This window comes from Oryctolagus cuniculus, chromosome 14 (assembly GCF_964237555.1).
Source record: "Oryctolagus cuniculus chromosome 14, mOryCun1.1, whole genome shotgun sequence".
Classification (NCBI taxonomy): domain Eukaryota; kingdom Metazoa; phylum Chordata; class Mammalia; order Lagomorpha; family Leporidae; genus Oryctolagus; species Oryctolagus cuniculus.
This window is the reverse complement of record NC_091445.1, coordinates 57,468,991-57,496,094: the sequence shown is the minus strand read 5'-3', so window position 1 is coordinate 57,496,094 and position 27,104 is coordinate 57,468,991. Positions and strand designations below refer to the sequence as shown.

General features: G+C 40.8%; 1 protein-coding gene and 1 long non-coding RNA gene across 5 annotated transcripts in view; one reads left to right on the top strand and one right to left on the bottom strand.

Moving 5' to 3' along the window:
* The window catches only part of CDH6 (cadherin 6), a 144,176-nt gene that overhangs the window by 43,466 nt on the left and 73,606 nt on the right, over window positions 1-27,104 (bottom strand). For all 4 annotated transcript variants that reach the window (XM_051853547.2, XM_051853546.2, XM_008262090.4 and 1 more), the window contains exon 2: window positions 23,691-24,046. In XM_051853547.2, the coding sequence (XP_051709507.1) occupies window positions 23,691-23,918 (228 nt within the window). In that variant the 5' untranslated portion in view covers window positions 23,919-24,046. The remainder of the gene's footprint in view (window positions 1-23,690; window positions 24,047-27,104) is intronic.
* LOC138845173 (uncharacterized) overlaps window positions 1-27,104 on the top strand; it is a 196,232-nt gene that overhangs the window by 120,078 nt on the left and 49,050 nt on the right. The gene's annotated exons all lie outside the window — the stretch shown is intronic.

The following is a 27,104-nucleotide window of genomic DNA, read 5'->3' as shown; positions in this document are numbered from 1 at the left end:
GAATGATAATGCTGATGTGTTAGATTCAATTAGCCAATATTTTGTTGAGGATTTTTGCAACTATGTTCATCAGGGATATTAATATGTAGTTCTCTTTCTCTATTGTATCTTTCTCTGGCTTAAGAATTAAGGTGATGCGGGCATTATAGAAGGAGTTTGGGAGGATTCCCTACCTCTCAGTTGTTTTGAATAGCTTGAGAAGAATTGGAATTAGTTCTTTAAATGTCTGGTAGAATTCAGCAGTGAAGCTGTCTGGTCCTGGGATTTTCAATTTATTATTGATTCAATTTCTGTCTTCATTGTTGGTCTATTTAGGTGTTCTATGTCTTTATGATTCAATTTTGGTAGATTATATTACTGATTCAATTTCTGTCTTCATTGTTGGTCTATTTAGGTGTTCTATGTCTTTATGATTCAATTTTGGTAGATTATATGTGTCTAGGTTTCTATCCATTTCTTCCAGGTTTCCAATTTGTTGGCATGCAGCTCTTTGTAGTAATTCCTTATGATTATTTTTATTTATGTGGTATCTGTTGTTAACATTTCCTTTTTCATCTCTGATTTTATTGATTTGTATCTTCTCCCTCTTTTTTTGGTTAGTTGTGTGAATGGTGTATCAATTTTGTTTATTTTTTTTCAAAAAACCAGCTCTTCATGTCACTTATTTTTTGTAATTTTTGTTTTGATTTTGTTTATTTCTTCTCTAATTTTATTTATTTCCTTTTACTAATTTTGGGTTTGATTTGTTGTTGTTTTTCTAGGTCCTTGCGAGGCATTGATAGATCATTTATTTGCTATCTTTCCAATTTCTTCATGTAGGCACCCATGGCTATAAACATCCATGTTAACACTGCTTTTATTGTATCCCATAATTTTTGATGTGATATATTGTCATCTTCATTTGTTTCCAGAAGTTTTTAATTTCTCTTTTGACTCTTCTATTCACCAACTTCTTATTTTATTGTGCTGTATTTGACTGTTAATGATTTATTGTGAGTTAACTAATTTGTGCCTGATGATTATTTTGTACATTATGCTGATTATTTTCACAGGTTGAAGGCAGCATATTGTGGCAGGTTTCTACTTGTGGTTCAGCTGGGCACATGGCTGTTCAGCATTGTGATAAAGTTTTCATGATGGAATGTATGTGAACATGAAGCTTCAGTGTTCCCTGGCTTAGCCAGAATTTGCTTACTTTAGACATTGTTTTTCCTTTTTCCCATAGGCTACCATGTAAGTGAGGCAGTAACCTGAGGCATTGGCAAAGCCACAAGTGGAAGGAACTTGGGTTCAGAATAGCTTCCTACTTGACCACCCTGTAATGTGAGATAGTAATAGTAATAAAAAATAAAATCTGGGAATGGGTGTTTAGCCTAGTCCTTAAGATGCTCCTGTTCCACATTAGAGTACCCCAGTACCATTCCAAGCTCTGCCTCTTGATCCCAGCTACTGCCAGGGCAGACCCTGGGAAGCAGTAGTCATGGATCAAGTGATTGGGTTTTGCCTTCCATGTGGGACACCTGGATTGACTTTGTGGCTTCTGGCTCCCGACTCTGGCTATGGCCTTGGGCCAACCCTGGCCATTCTGCACATTTGGGGACTGAATCAGCAAATTGAGGTATCTGTCTGTCTGTCTCTCCTTCTCTCTATGTCTCTACCTCTCCTGTAAAAAAATCTAAAAAAAAAATCGTACTTTAGTTATGCTTTTGAGATTTTTCTTTCATTTTTGTTGCAGATTTTCTGCTTTTACTTTAACTCAGTGGGTCTAAAAGTGTGGTCCCTGGACCAGCAGCATGGGCGCCACCTGAGACTAGTTGTCTCCAGAATCAGAAACTCAGTAGGGGAGGGAGGTGGGCAGCTAAGCGATCTATGTTCTAAGAAGCCTTCAGGTAATTCCCGTGAGTGTTCAAGTTTAGAATCACTGCTCTAACCAGTAAAACAATAATGGTCAGAAGCATAGACTTGGACAAGTGAAAGAAATAGGTGTAAATTTAGGATATCTACTAGTTGTATAACCATGGAGGAACTTAGTTAACCTCTCCAGATCTCATTTTCCTTATCCATGTGATAGAAATAATAATAATAATGCTTAATTTACAAGTAGATCTCTCTGTAAATAATCAAATAAACAGAACCTGTAATTGACTTGGCCAGCTATGCCTTGTATACCTGCTCCTGAAATCCTGGTGTCTTTTAAGCTTGTTCCTTAGGTCCCTCTCTTTTCTCATTTCATATACACACCCCAGTGAGATCATCTGTATGTTTTCATGGATTCAACTACCATCTATTTGCCATTGATATCCAAATTGATACATAACCCCAGGGAAGACCATTTTCTTAAATCTGGAGTCAAGGATATATTTGTCTCCCAGGCAGTTCTCTTAAGTCATTTACACTCAGTGTGTCCCAATTGATAACTTGATTTACAAATGTTTCCCTACTAAACTGCAAAGCTTCCCATTCACTTCTATATTCTGAGCACCTTAAGTGCTGGTGCACTACAGATCCTCAGTAGTTAATGATGAATGAATGTTGTAAGGATTACATTAGACAAGGTATCAGTGATCAATAAAGGTTTGTGGCATATAGAAGACAATCAATACATCTTAGTATCTTCCATTCCCTTTCTTACTTGACTTTAGCATACTTCAGTATATCAAGAATATATTAGTACAGTCCTAGAATTACCATATGATACAGAAATCCCATCATTTCTAGATATTTACCCAAAATATATGAAATAAATGTCAAACAAATGCTTGAATGTTAATTGGAGCATTATACACAATAGCCAATTCATTGGAATCAACTTAAGTATCCATCAATGGATGATTGGACAAAAATGGTTATATATAAACAGTTAATAAAAGAAGCAGTTCTGCCACTTGTGACAATATGAATGTTATTAGAGAACATTACACTAAGTGAAAAAAGCCAAACACATACATTTGCTCCATGTTCTCACTTATATGTGGAGTCAATGGCACCTGGACTCATAGACACAGAGAGAATAGTCTTTGCCAGAGGTTGAAGGGTGAGGGGAATACAGAAATAATAACCAAGTTTACTATAGGAGAAGTAAGTTTGATTTTTATGTTTTTGAGATCGCTTACCCAGTATTGTCAATATAGTTAATTGTTATGTACTGTATATTTCATTGTTGCTGAGAGGGTGGGTCTCAAATGTTCTTGTCATAACATCAAATGATTGAAGTGAGATGGTTGGTTGGATTGACTTGATCTTTCCATGTTATATTTAAAAAGTGATATCATATACACCATAAACAACTTGTATATAATTAACTAATATTAATTAATTAATATTCTTTATGTACAAACAAGTGTACAATATACATTCTTGAAGTTGCCAGGTAATTTAGCAATTACTACAAAACACATGGTCCAATATGAACAATCTGGGGGAATGATAGAATTTACTGCTTCAGATCTGAATAGTTTTCTTTATTAACCAATTAAACTTCAATTAAACAATCAAACTGCATCAGACTTGTTGATAAGAACAGACCAGCTATAAGTCCACTGAGTTCATTGGCCATTATAAATACACTGGGTTTGAAGTCAAAGTCATCTGTTAATGGTGAAGAATCTGCAAGGTTTTACTAAGCCTTTCAAATATTTCAAATATCATCTTTTTCAAATATTTAAAATATCACCTTGCAGAAACTAGTGGACAATGTTCCATTTCACAGAAACATTGTTTCATATTAAAAAAATTTGACTCTGTCAACCAAGATCATTTAGAAACACTATTGGCTTGAACAATTGTATAAGGCAATGAATGAACCACATTTAATAATTGCCTTCTACAAACTTGTAATTTAGACTTGGAAATACTGCCTCATATATATGTAAAAAAAGAATAAAAGCAGAAATTGGACAGTTGAGTACTATCATTAAGTATTAGTTAGGAACAACAAGGTAAGTGAAAAACTGGAGAACAGCATAGACTGAACCCCCGAGTTGAACAAGATGGAATCAGGGAATGTGAAACCCCTTTGATGGATTAGAAAGACTTGGGGAAGCTTAGATTACTGATGGGAGCAAAATGATTTAGCAACCATGAGCACGTGGCATGGTTTCAAGCCTCAGCATGGGAGAAAATCAGAGGAGGCAACGAGTATGTGCTTGGGGTGATAAAAGCTGTAAAGTCAGCAAAAATAGAAGCACTCCATCCCTTGCACAGCCACATATTTTCTCACACAGCACTCACATGTGCAGGGGAACATGCAGCTTTTTAATATTTTTTATAGCTATTCCTGAAGCCCTAATCCCATTGACTATTAGAAACACAAAATAGGTTGAATATTGAGTCAATAACTTAGTGCAATCTAATAAAGCCTGCCTGATTCAATAATACAGTCTATTTAGATAACTCTTTTAGATATCTTAGCCTTTCTGGTTTCTTTCTCCTCCTCTTTGGTCCAGTTCAGGATGAACCAGGGTGTATGAAGGAAAGGAATGCATGTGGTCTATATCAGTGGGACATTTTGGAGACTTTGGACTAGGATCCAGGTGACTAGTTTCATCCTACTTCTCGCCCTTTGTCCCAGTTGGCTTTCCTTACCCAATGCCTGATTGTGGCATCTTTATTGCTCTTGGCACATGTGGTCCTTGCCACAAGATTGCTTTGTCCTTGGTAGGTACCATCTATGGGGCCAACCAACCTCTTTCACTCTAGAGAAGCCCAGGCAGCCTCCTGAGAATGAAACAGGGCTTCTCTCATCGCCTGACTTCCCCAAAGGGAAATGGGAAAACACTGTGTTTTCACCTTTGCCCATGACCTTACTGCTGGCCCCTTGCTCTGTGACTTCAGTGTATGTGTCTCAGGGCTGCAGAACCGAGACTGTAAAATCCCCTCCGGTTTCAGGAATATCCCAGCATGTGAGTTTTACTTGAAGGAAGAACCAATTCCCACTATAAAATCCCAGAAGATAACTGTGGGTGGGGGTAGGTGGAAACATGACCTATAGTCCACAGCCTGGCACAAATCATGTTTGGTGGCTACATTTATAAATGTGTGTGGGTGAGTTTTATTTCAGTTGGCTGGGCCCATTTCTTGATCGTTAAATGAGCTCTAAAACCTTTTTTTTTCCCCGGACAGACGTTGGGATCAGGCTGCCTCCATTTCCCTTGTTCTTTTTCTATTACACCAGGTTGCCTCTAATGACCTGTACAGGTGCTATTTTTCTAGACAATATATAGACAACTTAATTAATTTTCATTAGCATTCTCTTCTGTGATTCATCATCTGACAATTGGTCTGGCTGGGATTTGAAAAAATACTAAAAGCAGATATTTATTAAACCCATACTATGGGCTGGACACGTACCGACCTCATCACATGGATTCTGTAATTTGTTGCTTACCATGAGCTTATTCTTATCCCCATCTTAACTGATGAGGAAACTGAGGCTACACAGGAAATGAGAAACTTCTCGGCTTTTGATTTCCTGTGGATATTTACATTCAGTTCTATGAAAAGTGATTAAAAGCTTACACTGTGCCAACCAATATTTTAAGTGCTGAGTAACAAGAACTGTGTAATTCATTGTCTTCAACCTCTGCACTGTTGACATTGTGAACTGGTTAACTGTTGCTTTGGGGAGTTGTTCTGTGTATTATATGATGTTTACGAGCATGTCTGGTCCCTACCTGTTGGATTCCATTAGTGTCTCCTTAAATTGTGACACCCAACAATGTCTTCAGATACTGGCAAATGTCTCTGGGGGGCACAAAATTGAGAAATACTGATCTGATTCCCTATGTTTGTATGTATGTATATATATGTATGTAGGGGTATGAATGTATTTATCTGTCATCTTTCCTTTTTTTAAAAAAGACTTTATTTTAAAAATTATTTATGTATTTGATATATTGGAAAGTCCGTGTGTGTGTGTGTGTGTGTGTGTGTGAGAGAGAGAGAGAGAGAGAGAGAGAGAAGAAAAAAAGAGAAAAAAAAGATCTTCCATCTGCTGGTTAATTTCTCAAATGCATGAAATAGCCAGGGTTGGACCAAGCTGAATCTGGGAGCCCAGAACTCAGTACCAGTCTCCTATTTGGGAGGCAGGGAACCAATTGTTTGAGCCATCACCTGCTGCCTTCTGGGGTGCACATTAGCAGGAAGCTGTAATGGAGAGTGGAGCCAGGATTTGAATCCTGGATACTCTGATTTGGGATGTGGGCATCCCAAGCAGTTTAGCTGCCACACCAAATACCATTCCTGTCTATCATCTTTCATCTCTCCATCCACCCTTCTTTCTGTCCTTTTATCTTTTTTTCTCAATATGTTTTCAAGGCTTGTAACCTTGAAAACAAAAATGATAGCATAAGGGGTTCTGCATTAGCAGAGATTCAGCATGACCCCACTGAGGCCAATCTTTTGTCTTTTGTTAGACTTCATAACCATCAAAATAGATTTTGTGTTATGTGGAGGAGAATTTTTGACAAAGTGCTAAAAGCAAAAGAATTTTAAGTCTAAATGCAGGGGAAATGTATTAATTCCCTTGACACTTCTCTTTTACACTCAATACCTGGAATTTAATGTCACAAGTATAAGAGCAGCTACTCCATGAATACAACATCCGTGCTTTCATAGTTGCGGAGGGAAGAATAATGCCTTTGACTCCCATGATGTCCACATCCTATTCCTGGAAGCTGTAACTGTGTTTCCTTACAAGGCAGGGACTTTATATATAGGATTAAGATAAAGATTTGAAAATGGGGAGATTTTCCTGGATTATCCAGAACCCCAGCTATTCACAAAGGTCCTTGTAATGGAAAGGGGGATGGAGAGTTGGAGTCAGAGAAGGAAATGTGATGATGGAAGCTGTGAGATTAAGAAAGGGGGTGGCGAGGGAAGAAAGAGAGGAGAGAGAGAGAGAGGAGAGAGAGAAAGAGGGAGAGAGAAAAAGAGAGAGAGAAAGAAAAGAAGAAGAGGAAGAGGAGGAGGCCGGCGCCGCGGCTCACTAGGCTAATCCTCCGCCTAGCGGCGTCGGCACACCGGGTTCTAGTCCCGGTCGGGGCGCCGGATTCTGTCCCGGTTGCCCCTCTTCCAGGCCAGCTCTCTGCTGTGGCCAGGGAGTGCAGTGGAGGATGGCCCAGGTGCTTGGGCCCTGCACCCCATGGGAGACCAGGAAAAGCACCTGGCTCCTGGCTCCTGCCATCGGATCAGCGCGGTGCGCCGGCCGCAGCGCTCCGGCCGCGGCGGCCATTGGAGGGTGAACCAACGGCAAAGGAAGACCTTTCTCTCTGTCTCTCTCTCTCACTGTCCACTCTGCCTGTCAAAAAATAAAAAAAAAAATAAAAAAAAAATAAAAAGGAGGAAGAGGAGGAGAAGGAGAGATGGAGGGCGAGGGGAGGAGGAGGAAGAGGAAGAGGCTGCTGCAGCAGCAATATGAAGATGCTAGGTTGCTATGCTGCTGGCTTTGAAGATGGAGGAGGGGGCCATAAACCAAGGAACACAGGTGGCTTCTAGAAGTAGGACAAGGCCGGGAAAAAGATTCTCCCCTGCAACCTGGGTGAATCCACCCTGTGGACACCTTGATTTTAGCCCAGGGAAACCCATTTCAGACGTATGACTTTTAGACATTTGACTTCCAGAATTCTAAGATGATAAATGCACGGTGTTCAAAGCCACTCAATTTATATTTGTTACAGCAGCAACAGTTCCTTAGTTCTGGAATTCAGGAACTGAAACTGCATATGCTCTTCTAGAATCCCAGTGAATGAGGGAAGAAAAGGAACCCTTACTGAGTACTTGCTACACGTCAGGCACTGCAAGAATGCCTCATCTGTCATGTCAGTTAATTCTCAAAATGACTCCAGGAGAGACTGTATGTTCTCCACTTTGGCAGATTAGGAAACTGAGGGCTTAAATAACAGAGGTTAAATAATTTAAGGGCAGAACCGGGAAGGGCACCAAGACCTGCTTGACTCCAAAGTTTATGCTCACTCTCATCAGAGCTGGTTGCTAAAGCAACACTTCCCACGATGACTACAAACATTTCTGGAGTCATTATATTTATTACATTAGACCCAAGGCTAAGTTATTTGTAAATTCTATTGGCACAAATGATACAAACTGTAATAGATGTTATTGTTCACTTGGGATATATTAATTAAACAAATGTCTTTTGCTTTATTAACTGCAAGAAGTTGTTTCCCCAAAAAGGCATTGTTTATTGCTTTTTGCTTGGCTTTTGAAGTTCAAGGTCTGTCTCATCTTGGCAGACTATGACATTAGTCTCAGCTCCCGCTTAGTCTAACATTTTCATTTTCAAAAAGCCAGTGGTAAATCAAGTGGAGAGCCAGATACCTAGTCAAAAATTGATTTAGTAAGGCATTGTAACTCACCACTTAAAATTCTTCCTTTTTGCCTTACAGTGTAATCTCTTCAGCAATTGCCAACACTCTCTCCCCACCCCCAACTTTTTTCTCTTTCTCTCCCTCTTTCTTTCTGGCACATGCACCTTGTAGGAAAGCATTAATAGATAAAATGTAGGCATTTGAGGCACAATGATTCAAGTGGAAGAATTTTTTTAAAATGTATTCCTTATTAGTTATTGGACTTTTTCCAAAATGTGTTATTCATCCAAGTTAAAAAATATATTATATATGATACTCTTATATTTTGACTCTTAGAGAAAGTAAAGCTATACTTTTACAAAACAAGTAGTTTTCGTGAAGGAAGGAGTATTTATTATTCAGACCGTTAACTCTTCAGCATTCTGTATGTGTGCAATAAAAGAAGATTACAATGAATTTCATAACCACACACAGTCAGGAAATAATGGCGGGCATGTCTCGGAAAGAAGATTGCACGCTCACTGATTAGGTTTTCTTACTTTGGAACCAACTTATACGTTCCAAAATGATTTCAAATCTCCTTTTCCCTCTTGCTTTAACGTAACAAACTGATAGGGACGACCAATGAGGAGAAATGGATATTGTCCTGTGACCACAGCGGGAGTGTGTCCTCACTGTGAGGTCAGTGCCATGAACTTGAATGCTCTTCTCATTAACCTCCCACTCTTAAGCATTTGTGTGGCTGTTCCCTTTGCCCACTGTGTATGAAATATTCTCTTAATAATGTGGTGTATGGAGACACTTAACTCTGTCCTCACATGCAAAAGGACTGACTTGGGCTCCACTGGAAGAGTGATTATGCTAATTGCTTGAGGAATGCTTGTAGATGTGAAAGCATCCTATAAACTGTAAAGCCACAAAAATGTGAAAAATATCATCACAGATCCTTATCTCCCTATAAACTTTCTATAATTAGTCTGCTGAAAAATAACCCATCCTCCCTGTTAGCTGCCAGGAGATGATTTGAATTTTCTCTGCTGTCTTTCCCCATCTTGAACTTGCCCCTTGTTTAGCTGTGGCTGGATGGTTTGCCTTGCAGTCTGTATTCTGACAGTCACATTTCTAAGTTTGAATTCAAGTGAAGGATGTTGACACTTGAGAGAAGTTAAAATTGAATAAAGTACTGCCACGCAGATTTGCCCAAGTCACTTAATTTTCTTGATTTGATTTTAAAATTCACTTTCCCTTTAAGAGGCAGATGACAAGACTACCACCAAGCTCATTGCTTTCATATGAGGCACACAGCCTCCCTTTTCTTCTCTAAATTGGGAGCATAGATGGAACATTCAAGACACAAATATGATAAGAAAGTTCTGCTCTACCTGGTGCCTAGAAGAGAAGCGAATTCCTGGAGGGTGTTTACCATCATTGGGCTCCTCATCTCCCTTCCAGAAATTTCCACATCTATTAAGGAAATGCTCCAGATTGTTACCTTTATGACTTATGAAAATAGAACCTTCAAACCTGCTGAAGTTTTGCGTAGCTAGATGAAAGCCGACCTTTCTTTGCCTATCCTCTCGCGTGTTTCTCTTGCAAATTGCACTCACAAGCAGTAGAAAGCGTGAAGGTGGGATTACTTTACAGAAATGGTGAGTTTTCTCGTGAGAACTCTAACATAGTTGATTAGAAGACAGACTTGGTTTAAACAAAGAGGATTAATCATCATATAGAATTTTTCTGTGTCTGTATTATCACAGTTTTCTCTATAGCTGATTTTTTTTTGGTGGAACATCACAATCAACATAAAATCTAAATGATTTCTTTTCTACTGAACACTTGAATTGTTGCACAACATGGCTTCTGAGGAATTTTAAGAAAAGGAAATCGCTTTCTATTGGCTGTTGCCCGTTTTGTTTCCAATGTTCTTCTACTAAGACCCTAAATGATATCTGATTTTCATTTGTTAAAGTCTTAGTGGGACTAACTGTCGTGATATATTATTATTTGGTATGTCTTTACATTTATTGTTAATTTATGCACTTATAACTGTGCTCCCTTTAGTTTTTCTGGTTTACACAGGAGGCTTGAATTTCTCCTGTTGTATCATAAAATAGCTGTGTCATTTTGATTTGAAATTTCCAGAGGTAGTTTCTGCAGATTTTCAGTTGTCAACTGAATGACACAAAACACTATCAGTAATGTCTGTAGCAAGCCATTGCATCTATAAATCAGAAGGCATGGAGAAGATGTATATATAACTATATAGTTAATAATGCTGTATTTTATACTGGAAATTGCTAGAGATTATCCATGTTCTCACCACACACACACACACACACAGTGGTAACTATGTAAGGTGATTGATATGTTAATTAGCTTGATTACAGTAATCATTTCATCATGTGTACATATATCAAATATCATATTACATTCCTTAAATATATGCAGTTTTTATTTGTAAATTACATTTAATAAAGTTGGGGATAAGTTGGGGAGCAGTTTAGATAACAAGATGAATTTTTTTCTTTTGTGGTCATTGTCGCTTAATTCAGTAGGATTTGGCTATATCCAATATGCAAAATCTGTGCTAGGCGCCACTGGGGATACAAAGATGAGTAAGACATGTAGCCTAGGATTTTGAAGGATTTACAAGGACCTAAGTATTCAAAGGTTTAAATTTATTTTCTCAACTATAGATAATATAGAGCAGCCCCAGAAGTGAATAAAAAACACCTCAATATATTTAAGGCCAAATTTTCACTTTTTTTTTTTTTTTTTTGACAGGCAGAGTAGACAGTGAGAGAGAGAGACAGAGAGAAAGGTCTTCCTTCCTTTGGTTCACCCCCCAATGGCCGCTATGGCTGGTGCACTGCGCCGATCCGAAGCCAGGAGCCAGGTGCTTCCTCCTGGTCTCCCATGGGGTGCAGGGCCCAAGCACTTGGGCCATCCTCCACTGCACTCCCTGGCCACAGCAGAGAGCTGGCCTGGAAGAGGGGCAACCGGGACAGAATCCGGCGCCCCAACCGGGACCAGAACCCGGGGTGCTGGCGCTGCAGGCGGAGGATTAGCCAAGTGAGCTGCGGCACTGGCCCAAATTTTCACCTTAAATAGGAATTAATTATTTTGCTTGCAAAAAGGAAAAACATCTAGGATAACTAAACAATTAAATCAATCATAAATTTTCTGCAATAAAACTTTGGTTCAATAATAAGGAGATTGTGATTTTTAATTTTAGCTTCCTTATTCAAATTTTCTATCAAAGAGAAACAAGACTTTGGTGTTTGGTGCAGCAGTTAAGATGCTGCTTGGGCTGCCCCCATCCCATATTAGAGTCCCTGGGTTCGAGTCCTAGCTGTGCTTTCAATTCCAGCTTCCTGCTCGCATGCACCTAGGATGCAGCAAGTGCTGACTCAAGTACTTTAGTCCCTACCACCAACATGGGAGATCCGGGTTGACTTCTAGAATACCGGTTTCAGCCTGACCCAGTCCTGGCTGTTGCAAGCATTTGGGAGAGTGAACCAATGCAGAGATCTGTCTCTCTTTCTTGGTCTTAGGGAAAGAAACAAGGCCTAATTTACTCTAGCGTTTCATGGCAATTGAAATCATACAACCCTGAGTTGTAGAGTGCTGATGTTTACAAATGAAATAACCGAAACCTTAATTGGAAAAGCTATCAAAGCTACAAGGCTTGTCCAATCATGTGAAGTACACTTTGCATTTTGTTTTTCTTTTGGTTCCTATGATAACGACAGCGTCACGTTTTTATCCTGTTTTTATCCGTCCTTAAGACTCTGTTGATGAGTCATTTTCCAGCTGCCATAGCTTCCTTGGCACTATCTTCTGGCCCATAACACCTGACTCACAGAACACCGTGGAACATGATTGGAGCCACCATCTGTTCCCCCTTATTTCCTCTTTCTCTTCATTTCTCCTGCTGCTTGGAAGGCACACTGCACACTTCATAGCACACTTCCTTCCCTCCTCATACAGGGGTCTTTCCTTAGGTCCTTATCAGTAAGCGTGGCACACCAGGCTCTGTTCTACGTCCTTTCTGTGTTTTGTCTTACTTAATCCTCACCTCAGTCATTTTATGACTCCCCTTATTTAACAGTTGAGGACTTGCTGACAAAACACAGGTAGTCAGCAGTACAGCTGGGGCTCAGTCAGTCTGCCTCGCTATTAACTTACACTCTCCAGTGAATAATCAGTGAATGAATGAAAAGCATTTTATTTCTAAATCTATTCAAAAAATGCCATCGCCTAGATAACTCCTTCAATTGCCTTCTTAACTCCAATCTCCACTCCCTCTAGTCAGCATTAAATTCCACACACAGAATGATATTTCAGACTTCTTGCTATGCCTCTGCTGCTGCCCTCAAGTCCTTTAAAACACACCGACTCACCTAAAATATTTATTCATATATTTCACACATGTATACATTTTAATCTTCAAAAATGCCTCTTTTCCTGGGTTTATATATTCTCTGTGAACAGAAAGCTGAAAGGAACTATAAATGTTTCCCCTGTGAAAAATTTTGACATGCTGCCTTTTTTTTTTCTTATTACAGGTCATGAAATTTCAAATTTGATTCCTTACTCTGGCCTTTGAGAACACTTGTTATTTCTATTCACTTATCAATAATGGCAGTAACAAATCTTTTTCTTATTTTCTTATGGGGAATAAGTTTGCTTTCAACCACTCACTTCCTTAGTGCCAGCTGGAAAGATAAGCTTGCAGAGTCCTGATATGTTTCCTGTACTCACGTGGATTATATTTGTCATCTTGATAACTGACAACATACAAGCTGGTAGGAAGGTGAAGTTGGCTACTGGTGGCCAACATCTGCACAGAAGCAGTTGCCTCCTTGAGGTTCCAGTGGTACACTAAAATCTAAACATTAATTTCTAGATTTGATGTAGGTGATCAAATGAAGAACCCCTGTACCAGAAGCCTATTCATTTTTGATAAAATGTGTGTATAGTGCAAGGAAGACACCTTTTAATTTTGGCTAGAGAGATGGGGGTCTCTAAAAGTTAAATTTATAATTCTGGTTATGCTATATTCTAGGGTAATTTGCTATATAATTATATATAAATATAATAATTGCTATATATTATATATATAATTATGCTATAATCTAGGGTAATTCTAGGGTATATTCATGGTAATGAAAACAGCAATGGTTTGAGAATCTCTTGATAGTTAAAAATATTATTTATTTATTTAATGTATTTGAAAGTCAGAGAGAGAGAGAGAGAGAGAGAAAGAGAGAGAGTGATTTTCCCTACTCTAATTCACTCCCTAAATGTTCACAATAGCTGAGGGTTGGGCAGGTCAAAGCTAGAAGACCAGAACTCAACCTGGATCTCCCATGTAGGAGGCAGGGACCAAACCACTTGAGCCACCATCTGCTGTCTCCAAGGTTGTGCATTATAAAAAGTTGCAATCAGGAGTGGAACTGAGACTTGAAGCCAGGCGTTTCAGCAGGGACACGGGCATCCCATGTGGCGCTTAACTCCTGTGCTGAAGGCCTGCCGCTCTATTGACAGTTGACTACCATGCGTCAGGGATTTATTATCTGATTCTTGACATGGAGGTAAAATAGCTCCACTGGAAACAAGAGAGGATCAGAATTCGTAACTCTCCTTCATTCACCTTGATCCCTCCACTTTGTTCAACAAATTGAATTCAAACAGGAGGCTCCAGGATTCCACAGGCAATAATAGAATGAAAGTTGGGGGATTTGGGATTGGTCCATATTTAATGTTTTCTGTGTTCCATTGCTAGTTCTGTGGCCTGGGAAGTTAAATAGTTGCCTTTGGGTTTATGACCAAAGTCACACATTCTAACTTTTTTGCTCTCCACATGAGCTATGGTGCATAGGGGGAAGTATAAGAGTCAGGAAATTGCCACATATGGTGTTTCCTTAGCTTCAAATAGTAAATTGAAGCTTTTGTCAATAAGAAAGGGATCTCAGTTGGTCAACAGCAGAAACAAAATGAGGATTCCTGCCAACATTCACAGCTGTTACTTTACCATTTTTCAAAAGTACATTCAGTGATTGAGTGCATGCTCACACTTCCTCTTAAATACACTAACCAGTTGAAGTATAAAAATGCTAAATGGCTCAGCATTAAATTTAAATGATGAAAAAGAAAGATGTGCCCAAGGCAGTTGCTCTGACTCAAGGAGAAAAGATGATTGCAGGTCATTGAACCAGAACAGAAATTTAGAGAAGGTTATCAAGGGAAAGAAAAAGACACATTTTAAAATCACAGTGACCAAAAAGATCACTAATTGCGTATCTAATTTAAAAATTCTCACATATAACTATTTTGAATATCACTGATGTATTCTGGAAAGTAAAATCAAGAAAAAGTAAAAGGAATGTGCATAATAATGACCCAAATATATTTTTAGGGTATTACAAGTAATCTTTTAAAATTCATTTTCTCATTGCATTTGGATTTCACACAGGAGGTTCTCAGAAGATGCTGGGGAGATTGCAAACACAGAATGCCAAGCATGTTTTGGGTTGCTTTTTCATGCGCACCCTGAATGGCTAAGTGAAGTGTGGACATATGGGGAGGGGACAGAGCTGGGTGGTCAGGCAGTTGAGTCTGAGTGTCCAAGACCCAGCAATGTCAGACAATGGGCTGACACACTCTGTGAGCCTCAGTTTACTCCTTTGCAAAACAGGGATAGAAATAACATCATGTATTAGTTCTTGTCCACTTTTTGTTGTTGTAACAGAAAACTGGAGTTCCATTTTGGCTCATGGCTCTGGAGGCTGGGAGTGCAAGAGCATGGTGCCAGTAGCTGCTCAGCTCCGGTGAGGGCCTTGTGCTACTCCATCTCATCAGCAAGCAGACATGTGTGGAAGAAACAGGGGCCAAAGGTGGCCACATGTTTTATAACAACCCACTTTTGTGATAACTAACCCTGCTTGATAGTAATTACATTAATCCCTTCATAAGGGCAGGGCTCTCATTACTCCAACGTCTCATAAGTCTTCACCACCTTTCAGTTCTGTTAAATTGCAAATAACTTCTAATCTGAGACTTGGTAGAACCAAATCACATCCAAAGCATAGTAAGACCCAATGACATAATGCACTTGAGGCAGGCAGTACAGTGCCTGGGACAAAATAATACTCCCAAAATATCAGCTATGATAGTTCTTTAATATCACATTATTTGAAACCACAAGTGAAGAGTGTCAATTTGTTAAGTCAACAACAGGAGTCACTGTGCACTTACTCCTCATGTAGGATCTCTGTCCTTAATGTGCTGTACATTGTGATTTAATGCTATAACTAGTACTCAAGCAGTATTTTTCACTTTGTATTTCTATGTGGGTGCAAACTGTTGAAATCTTTACTTAATATATGCTAAACTGATCTTCTGTATAGAAAGAGAATTGAAAGTGAATCTTGATGTGAATGGAAGGGAAGAGGGAGCGGGCAAGGGGAGGGTTGCAGGTGGGAGGGAAGTTGGGGGGGGAGCCTTGTAACATACATAAGCTGTACTTTGGAAATTTATATTCATTATTAAAAGTTAAAAAAAAATAAAAAGTATGATGATACTTAAAAAAAAAAAAAAGAAACCACAAGTGTTTCAGTTGCTTTCTGAACCCTCATCAAATTAGTGCCAGGAGATCTCTGCTGTTAAGTTTATGCTCTTATAATAATAATAATAATAATAATAATAATAACAATAATGGAATAAAAGAAAACAATCTTTTATTTATTTATTTTCCCCCAAAGAAACTTTTAATTTAAGGAATACAGACTTCATGCATTTAATAACTACAACTTTAGGAATATGGTGATTCTTCCCACCATACCCACCCTCCCACCCTCTCTCCTCCCCCCTTTCTCTCCTATCCACAGTCTCATTCTCCACTAAGATCCATTTTCGATGAACTTTATACACAGAAGACCAACTCTGTACTAAGTAAAGAGTTCAACAGTTTGCATGAAAAAACAACAACAAAAAACCCTGTTACTCAACTGTCGAGACAAGGGCTGTTCAAAGTCATTGCATCTTGAAGTTAATTCCACTTCTTTTTTTAAAAAACTTAACTAACTTTAAAAAGCACCCAAGAATGATATATGTTTTGCAAGCACTTAGACATAATTATAATACAACTCTTGGGGGACAGAGGTCCTGCATGGGAAGTTAGTGCACAGTGACTCTTGTTAATTTAACAGTTAACACTCTTATGTATGACATCAGTTGTGGGGAGCAACTCGGACTAGACTGTTACTGGAATTAAGACTTATTCTATGCATCTGCTCTCCCACAATATGGCGCTGAGAAGGGAGTAACAACTTCTACGCAGCTGCCTCTCGCCAACTTGAGTGATGACCTGCAGGAGCTGATCCTGCTCCTGATTGGAGGAGAGCAGCGTACTCGGCGTGTGGGTAGCAGAGTTGGGATTGGTGGAAGAGGACTATAAAGGAGGAGAGCGATAACATGCACCAGGAACATCTATTGAGGAACACCTGAGCAGCCCCCGAGAGAGCCGGCTGGCGGTGTACCGCTCCCCCGAGGAAGTGGGGAAAGTGGCAAGGGGAGCCGCCCCTCCACGGAGGTGGAGGCGTCAGCAGCCAACCCGGGAAGAACTAGCAGCAAACCCGGGGAGGGCCGAGCAGACCAAAGAACAGCACAGGGTCCTGTGTTGTTCCTCCGCGAAGAGGGGGAGCGACATAATGGTGCCGTGACTCGGATAGGAAACCTAGGCAGGGCTTAGTGTCGTTCCCCCACGAAGAGGGGGAGCGACATAATGGGGCCGTGACTCGGATAGGAAACCCAGGAGGGAAGAAGCGGGAAGAAGTGGGAAAATACCGGAGAGAGAGACTAGCAAAGAGCCTAGGGAAAAGCCGGACGGAAAAAGTGCCGGAAGACGTTAGGATTGAAAGCTAGGATTGAAAGTGAAAGTGAAAGCTGGAGGAAACATAGACTCGATACGGACTATGGCGGGGAAGCTAGGAGATTAAAAGCGAAAGTGAAAGCTAGAAGAAACTTAGACTCGGATACAGACTGTGGGGAGAAGCCAGGAGAAATGAGAGGGGAATATTGTTGGAAGAAAAGTTAGGAAACATACCGGGTAGAGAAAAATGTTAGGAGGATGAAGCCGCGGGGGCAGGCTGAGGCGGAGATGTAAGCTATGTTGGGATTCGTCAAGTCAGCCCAGGGAACAAAAGGCGAAAATCTAAAACCAGAGGCGGAGACATAAGCCAGGTTGGAATCCGTCAGATTAGCCCGGGGAGCAAAGGACGGTAGCCAACCCGGGAAGAACCAGCAGCAAACCCGGGGAGGGCCGAGCAGACCAAAGAACAGCACAGGGTCCTGTGTCGTTCCTCCGCGAAGAGGGGGAGCGACATAATGGTGCCGTGACTCGGATAGGAAACCTAGGCAGGGTTTAGTGTCGTTCCCCCACGAAGAGGGGGAGCGACATAATGGGGCCGTGACTCGGATAGGAAACCTAGGCAGGGTTCAGTGTCGCTCCTCCATGAAGAGGGGGAGCGACAATCAGTGATCACCCAAGGCTCTTGACATGAGCTGCCTAGTCTATGGGAGCCTACTGAATCCACAAACCCCATCAGTATTTAGACAAGGCCATAAGCAAAGTGGAAGTTTTCTCTTCCCTTTGGAGAAAAGTACATCCTTCTTTGGTGACCACTTCAGAAAGTAATATTTTAATGACAGCATCTTTTAAGGGCTCTTTCAGAATGGGTAAAATATTGCTTCCTGTTTGCTGAATGTGAATGGTGTAATTATGGGAAGAAATAATTGTTTATCTCTAATTATAAAGGGGTGTATAGCTGACAACTTTTATTTTTATGGGCCATTAAAGCATTACTGTCTAATTATCTTGAGAAAAGTGGCTTCATTGAATTGGGTAGGTGTTCTTTAAAGACTTAACAGAAAGGCGTATTAGAAATACCTATACATAAGAGCCTTAAATAAAATTTAAATTTTCATAAGATTAAAAAAATCTATGAAGCTATAAATGTACAGTTTATCAAATTCCTAAAAAAAAGATCAAATGCTTCTAATGGCAATCACTCTTATATATACAGTGTGCAGAAAGACAAGATAAAGAATGAAGTGGAGGCGACCAGGGAATTAGACATTGCTGTGGGATGTTTAACGATAATGTATGAATCTTTTGCCGAAAGTTAGGTATAATTGTGATGTTTTAAATATATTTCATCTTGCTATTACTGAATGCTCACATCTTCAGACTCTCATCTGTGCCTACATCTACTTATGTTCTTTTCATAGGAAACATAATCTGAGACGCTACATCAACCATTGCCCAGGAATTGCTATATTGTGTAAAGCTGGTGGAGGCGGTACAAGGATTTCTATTACATTGCTGCTCTTGCATTTTTCCATTAAGATAAATTAAACCAAAGATAACCTAAGTGGGTTTTTTACAGAACCAAAGACTCTTCCCCTAAGCCTGTGACAAGAAAACACCTACCCATTTGTGTTTTCTGAATTGGTCGTGACACTTCCACTCTTGCGATTGCTCTTCCTTACATCTCTGGGCTGTTGAACCTCTGACTTCCTCTCTGTTGGCTTCTGCATCCCACTAATTGGGCAGTCCTGGCCATTGTCCCTTCTTAGGGAGAGGTGACCCCAATTTATCCTTTAAGACAGGATTCAAGTAGTATCACCTCCTTCAGGAAGCTCTGTGGAACCCTAGAACCTGGCTGGCCCCTCTCCTTTGTGTTTTGATACTATTTTGTGGATGCCCATTTTATCATTGAACTTGCCACATTTTGTTACCATGTTTGGCAATAATATCCTCCTAGAAGAGCAGTTTTCAAGAATCATAAATATCAGAATCATAAATACTTAACTGAAACCCAGCCAAATCAGAATCTCTGGGGAGGAGAGACCCAGGCAACGCGTTTTCAAAGGCAGAACTTCCAAATTTTAATGTGCCCACGGTTCACCTGGGGATCTTGTTAGACTGTAGACTCTGATTCAATACGATCTTGGGGGCAAAGGGGCAAAATTCTGCATCTCTAACAAGCGCCCAGACAACACAGGTGCTGCTATGCTAAAGCAGCTCTAAGTGGCTTCCAAATGGTCCTGCATTTTAGAAAAAACAATCTTACCTGCATCCACATCTGCACCTTAAGCCAACAAACTCCCCACCCAGGATCCCTTCTGCCTACCCATTGATTCTTCTTCCCTAACCCTGCTTGCCCCCAGCATTTTAGGTGAGAAGTGCGGAGATTTCCTCCAGCATTAGAATTTGGTTTGTCAATATTTCAGCTATAGTATACTGTCACCACCTTCAGTCTCAATACACGCTTCCCTCCCCGTTCTGCCTTGTGCATGCCTCTGCGCCAGACTGCCTTATTGACAGTACAAGGAGGATGTCGCTCCCCCTCTTCATGGAGGAACGACACTAAGCCCTGCCTAGGCTTCATATCCGAGTCACGGCACCATTATGTCGCTCCCCCTCTTCGTGGAGGAACGACACAGGACCCTGCGCTGTTCTCTCGTCTGCTCGGCCCTCCCCGGGTTTGCTGCTGGTTCTTCCCGGGTTAGCTACTATCCCTTCCACCTCCGTGGAAGGGCAGTTCCCCCTGGCCACATTCCCCACTTCCGCAGGGGAGCGGCACACCGCCGGCCGGGTCTCTCGGGGGCTGCACAGGTGTTCCTTCAGCTAGATGTTCCTCTTAGATGTTCCTGGTGCATGCCGTCTCTCTCCTCCTTTATAGTCCTCCTCCGCCAATCCTAACTCGGCTGCCCACACGCCGAGTACGCTGCTCTCCAATCAGGAGCAAGTCCTACAGTTTATTGGTTGAACTGGAGGCAGCTGGGTAGAAGCTGTTTTCTCCTCTCCCAGCGCCATATTGTAGGAGAGCAGATGCATAGAATAAGTCTTAATTCCAGTAACTTAGTCTAGTCCGAGCTGCTCCCCACAGAGGAGAGCAGATGCATAGAATAAGTCTTAATTCCAGTAACTTAGTCTAGTCCGAGCTGCTCCCCACAGGAGGAAGGCTGGGGAGTGTTAAGACAGGAGGAGGAGGAAGGTCTCACTACCTGCCTTTGCCAGGGCTTGCTTTGTAAGGTCCCATCTTGTGTTCACTCCATGGCTGGCCCCTCCCTATTTTACTGTTGTGACCTCCTGAGACCCTCCCCCCTTCCTGGCTCCTCCATGGTCAATACTGCCCCATGCCTTACCCCAAAATAATTTGAACAAATCATTACAAATACAAATAGATGTGAACACATTTCTTTCCTCCACTTTAAGTGCCATTTGCTCAGCGGCATTATTTTTCCTCAGCTAACGCCTCTATCCTTTCATGGATAGGGTCAATCTTTTCAGTCTCAGACACCCACCCCAAGCTCTAGGTAAGGATTATTGCATTGGTTAACCAAAGTTCAGAGCTTCAACAGTAGGTGGCGCTGCATTCCTGTTGATGATGTCATGTGTTTAAAAAGCTGGATTTTCGGTAGGTGCTCTGATGAAAAAACAATCACAGCACCCAAATCAGTGTGGACAAGGAAATCAAATGGCCAGGGTGTAACTGATTGACAAATTGTGCGCTGCCCAATAGATGCACACATTCCATTTGTAAGCAACTGTAGTTGAGAACAAGATCAAAATACTAGTTTGTATTATTTTGTCGAATGATTATAAGTTGTTAGAACAAATTAAGTTGTTTGAGTCGGACTGCTTCATACACAGAATTATTAGGTATTTTTTGTAGCCTACGGAAACTGTGAAAAAAAATCTCGGAAGAAAGAAAGATTTGGACCCTCTGCTCTAGTCTTAACCTTTTTCCTGTTTTTTTTTTTTTTTTTTTTTTTTTTTTTTTTTTTTTTCCTCTCCCAAAGTTTCCTGACCTGGTGGGCCTGCACAGAAACTCCAGATGTCTGTTTTATTCCAGGTCAGTTAGAGTTGGACCAAATTTGCTGGTACAAATGAGGGGAAAATCCTTTTCTTCTCCTCTTATTTTGAATTTATCATTCCTTCCTATTTTTAGTTGGAAAATATTATAGACTAATCCTTCTGTCTGTTGATATCACACAGTTCCAAAGACAAATCTGGAAAATTCCATAGCCGTTGTTCACGACCACCTCTTGCACATATCTGATAGAGCAATGCAGACAACTGGGACTGTTTGAGTGACTGCCCTTGGTGGTTTCTTCAGCTAAACTTCTCTCATGTGTTACAACTTCAGGGAGGAGAGGAAGGGGCAGCAAGGAGGGGAACGTGAGACGGTGGGGTAGGGGAGTGCGTCTGGCTGGCAATGGAATATTCAAATCCAGCCTATGTCATTGAAGCTGTGGTGGTGAAGGGATTTTGCCACAGTTCTCTACATTTCTCGCTCACTGAGAGATTCCGTAAGTACCCCATTTCACTTCTGCAGTGATGGAAATTCAATATTGCTCTTCAGTGCATTACACATTGATTTAATAGAGCACACGCCACAGATTTCTCACCATTTAATGACTTTATGCACCTACTATGTGCCAGCCACCAGGGCCTGTCGATTAAAAACACTGTAACGCCACCAAGTAGGTGCTGCTGCATGCATTTTCTAGATGAAGAAGCAGAAGCCTGCCAAGGCCCACAACCTGCCCGGGTCCCATGGTTGGCAGACAGCAGCCCAGCACTACAGTTCTCGGATCTGAATCTGCAGACGGCACCTTGTCCCCCTGGCAATGCCACAATTCACAGTGAGCACTGTAACAACCGATTCCTATGCAGCTGGCTCCACTGCTGCTGCTGTGACCCCAAATATCCTGGCCTGCCTTTGAGCATATGCGGTATAATTGAGTAACATAGCATCACAACTTCAGAAGAAAAACAGGGAAGGGAATCAGCCCTGGAGAGAAAACACTTTTGAAAACTTAAACTTCTATGACAAAGATGCTACTTTGTTATGAAATGTGCCTGAAAGAATTTAAGATTTTTTTAGAACCATCACCTTATTAACAGTGCTATTCAGACTTCACAGAGGAAGTGAAGTACAAGTTAAGTGAACAGTCTGTCTTCAGTTGTCACACGGAGTGTGAATTTCCCCGCAAATACATGGCTAGATCCCTGGGGATCTGGGTTGATGCTCACCCTTTCACTGAGTACTTCCTCTCCTACATTGTTCCACATTAATAATTCACTTCATTGGAACATTCACTGGGTCTCTCAGCCCAAGTCATGGATGGGCTTTCTTCATTTATAGCTTTAAATACTTGAAGAGAATTACTTGTGCACAGTCATTCAGGGGCATTTGATGACAGATTGATGTGTAACATGCAGCTCTTGCAATCTGCAGACTGCATGTTATTTGCATATTATCCGAAGAGAGATGTTTTAAAATTATAGCTGTAACCCTAAATGAAAACATTTTATTGTCTGTATTTTTACATTTATCCCTAGTTTGTGTATGTAAGAGCTGTGTGACAATTACTTTTCTTGTCCATATTCTGTTAGGAAACAGAAAACTTACTAGGTACAAACTTGTAACCCTGTTCTTTCTTTCACATCGTTGCTGTTGCAGGTATTCTGCAGCAAGAACGTAGCTGATGGTCAAATTTCTGTAAACCTCACGATGATAGTCTAACCAGGCTGTTAGCCTGACTCAGCTCCGGTAATCTGTACAAGCTATAATAAGCCATGCCTCCTCACTCTACTTTCTAGAGTCAGTAAAATGGTCAGATGATACTCAGAAATAGCACCTTTATATAACCATTTTTCCCCTTTGTAAACCTCACGGCAGTTAAATCACAATTTTGAGATGCTTGGCTCTTGCCAGTTATTTGAGGGGGGGCTAAGCAACAGCAGCAGCAGGAGCCCCCAAATCTAAGGCCATGGTGGGCTTTGACAACAAAGGACTCCATTTGCTCAGAAAACAGACACCTTAGGTAGCAGAATGAGGAAACCATGAACTTGAACCTGGCGTAAGGAGTCAAGAACAGAAAGCCTGCCTTCAGAATGAGAAAAAGGAGCCTGCCTTCTTTCCTTATAGCTTAATCGCTCCATTCCTATTTTAATACACCCTACTTTGTTGAATAGTTGGGCTACATTTTTCAAGCTAAAGTAAAAATTAAAGGATTTGTGATAATCCTATGCAGATGGTTGTGGGTGTTTCATTTGCAACAGGAGCATTTTCTCTTTCTTTGTTGTGATGCTAACATTTTTCGGCTTTTTGCTATAGTCTTCTTCCCAAAACTACTCAAGTGGAAAGAAAAGAAAAAGTCTTCCCAGATAAGCAAAAATTCTTACTCTACTGAGGGACTAGTGCACATCCTCTCCCTTCTATGTATAAGAAGTAACTTCTTCAGGCTTTTAAACCCAGACTGTCAAAGTGCCCAAAGGAATCCTACCTTGCCCACGTACTGATAATCGGATCCTGTGTATTCCTCCAGCAGAAAGAACTGATTCCACATCCAGCTCCTTTTCGAACGGTTCAGCTCATTTTTGCTGTTTCCAGAGAGCTCCAGGGCCCTTTTCTTGGCCGGGAAACCACTAGTCCTCTTAGATAACGGAGCTGAGAAAGTTGGGTAGGGCTGACCAACCCAAAAGAGCAGCAAGAAGTACTGGTAAGTTCTCATGCTGATGGCACAGTCGAGTCTCTGGGTATGGAGTCCCCTGTCCTTGAAGCGCCTGTTTTCACTGCACTGTATCCAGCCTCATTTCTCTTTTCTTCCTTAATGTTCTCCACTTGGCTCTCAGAGGATATCTGGAAAGAATAATAACATATCAAGCATTTTTAGAGATACTTAAAATTCAGTGTTAGAGCAAATAGGCTGGAAAAAGAGGACAGAAATCCGAATAGCAAAACAACAACAAAAAAGAGTTGGCTATCAATTTTGAAATGAGGAAAATGGTCTTTCAGATCTGCTAAGTGGAAGACACATGCCGCGTAGGAAGCTGCTGTTTCCTTTCTCCTTTTCTATCACTTAAAAAATCCTGTTTTAAGTAATAGCATTGCTACCGGTCAACATGCCAGAACGGATTATTTCACTACTCTTTTACTTTGGGATATGTGGGCTAAGATCTGGTTAGAAGAAACGAGGTTGTGTTTCTGATTCTATTTGCATATTTATCCTCATGAACAAATCTAAGGCAAAGACTATCACAGGCAATTTAAATTCAATTGGAAGGGGATGATGTTGAAATTTCACCAGAGTGTATTGAGCACCTGTGATGTGCCAGGCATGAGTCAAGGCAGAGGCTGGTCTGCAGACTCTTGGCTTCAGAGATGTGCTGTGGTAGAACGAGTCTGGGTCAAATAAGGTTGGAAAAAACCTTATGTTTCTCTTCAGAATGCATATTCACATACTGTAGTTTCTGAAAGTGAGATTTTTTCAGTGATGATAATAAGCCTGTATTTAATCCAGTATTTCCTAAGCTTGACCAGAAACATTTTTTTCCTGTATAATACTACAGGATGGATCGATGAACAACCTATAGAATTTGTATTTCACAGAATATAAGAATTGAAGGAGCAATTGTATTCAGATTCCTTTAGGAAATTCTGGACTTTTATTGGAAAATTTTACTTTATAAGCAGTTAAGCATATAATTTAACAGTGGTTAAATAGTTTGCATGTGATTTCCACAGATGCATTAGAAATATCTCAGTAGCACAGTGCGAGCTGTCTGTGGCAATATCTTCAGAAAACTCAGCTGTTGTACTCAATTGGTAATAATTTTCTGTGGCAAACATTAATTTTCAAGAACACAACCTACTATTTAAGAAATCCTGAAGCCAGACTTCTTTGCAAAAATACCCCAAATTGGCTTACTAGCATATGCAGTTAAAGTCAAATATGCCTATATCTCCTTCTTTTTTTTTTTTAAAAAGATTTATTTATTTATTTGAAAGTCAGAGTTACGCAGAGAGGAGAGGCAGAGAGAGAGGTCTTCCCTCCTCTGGTTAAGTTCCCAAATGACTGTGACAGCTGGAGCCGGGCCAATCCGAAGCCAGGAGCCAGGATCTTCTTCCGGGTCTCCCACACGGGTGCAGGGACCCAAGAACTTGGGCCATTTTCCACTGCTTTCCCGGGCCATAGCAGAGAGCTGGATGGGCAGTGGAGACACTGCAGGTGGTGGCCTTACCCATTACACCACAGTGCTGACCCCTATATCTCCTTCTTAAACTTTCCCAATTTTTTTGGAAGACACTAACTCAATGAATTTACCTGAATATTTGATATTAGAAAATAATTTTCTTAGAGCATACTAACAAGCACCAGAACAAACAGGAAGTGGTAGAACCTAATTGGAATTGAACTGGCATGTTCACTCCAAATCAGGCTGATAAACACATTTTAGGTCATGTGATCAGTATTTTTCCCTCTGTGTCAGAAAAGATTGGCTTACTTAATTCCTATTATTCTATCAGGTCAATGTAAATGTGATCAGGTTTTTGTTTTGTTTTGTTTACTTGTTTTCACCCCAGCAATGAGTAATTACAGCCATCTAATACATGGTTTAGTGAAAGCTTTCTGGTAGATGATAAGTGGAATATTTCAGAAGATTCAACATTTTAAAACCTTTATTCCATTATTATGCATCTTCTTGACAGCTGGCTGGGGAAGTTGAGGATTCCACAGGTGAGTAAATTAGGACTGTGACAATTAATCATGCTGGAAAAACGCCAGGCGACAGTACACTTGTCATGATGTGTGGAATGAGCGATGATCAATTAGGTGACCATGATTCTCCTGTCTCCTCATGGGCAGATTCTAAAGGGTCTGAAAGGGCATATGGAGAAAAGCCCTTGGAAGGCAGCTCTTCAATTTGGGGAGTAGAGATTACACTGAGCTTGATTTGGTGGAAATTACATTTTTCTTAATTTCCCACATTCACCGTTACTTGCAAAGACAAATCCTGCGGTGAAGAATTACATGTCTGCTGCTGCACTCTGCGTGTGCCCCATGGCGCTGGCAGGAAAGAGGGAAGCAAGAGAATGGAGGTGTCAGCTCTTTCAAAGGCAAACTCCTAAAGGCCATTTTAAAGGAAAATCGATCCCTGTGGGTGTTGTGTGCAAACTCTACAAGCTGTTGCCACTTGAATATTAAATATTAGTTCTTTTTAATATCACAGATACCAAAATGTCAAGTATTTCATTTTTTTTCCTTGAGTTGGTAATGAGCTTTTAAAGTGATGCAAATTTAAGCAGTTATTTCCAACTATGCTATAACATCTAGTTTTGCTTCAACCCAGTTCTTTTTGTATTAATTTGACAGGGTGAGGCCTTGTTAAAAATTCAAAATGTAAAACTGAATTACTATGATCTGCTCAGATTTATTGCTGGCTTTTTAGAGGACTACATTTCTCTGTGAAATGGTATGGTTAAAATAATCCTTCTGAACTGTTGGGTGTGTAACTTAGCAATTCCTCTTTAATACTTCTTGATAGGCAGGATTGCATTAGTGGTTAAGTTCAGCAGTGTTGTGACCTGACTGCCTGGGTTTAAATCTGGGCTCTTGAGGCTGGTGTTGTGGCACTGTTGGTCAAGCTGCTGCTTGCGATAGCAGAGACAACCCATACTGGAGTGCCTGTTTGGGTCCCAGCTGTTCTGTTTCTGATCCAGCTTCCTGCTAGTGTGCCTTGGAGGCAATGAATGATGGCCCAGGTACTTGGGCCCTTACCATCCATATGGGAGACCAGCCTGAAGTTTCTCACTCCTGGCTTCAGCCTGGCTCAGACACAGCTGTTATGACTGTTTTCTTTCTGTTACTGGAAGAGTCTCTCTCTCCCTCCCCTTACCCTTTCCCTCTCCCTCTCTC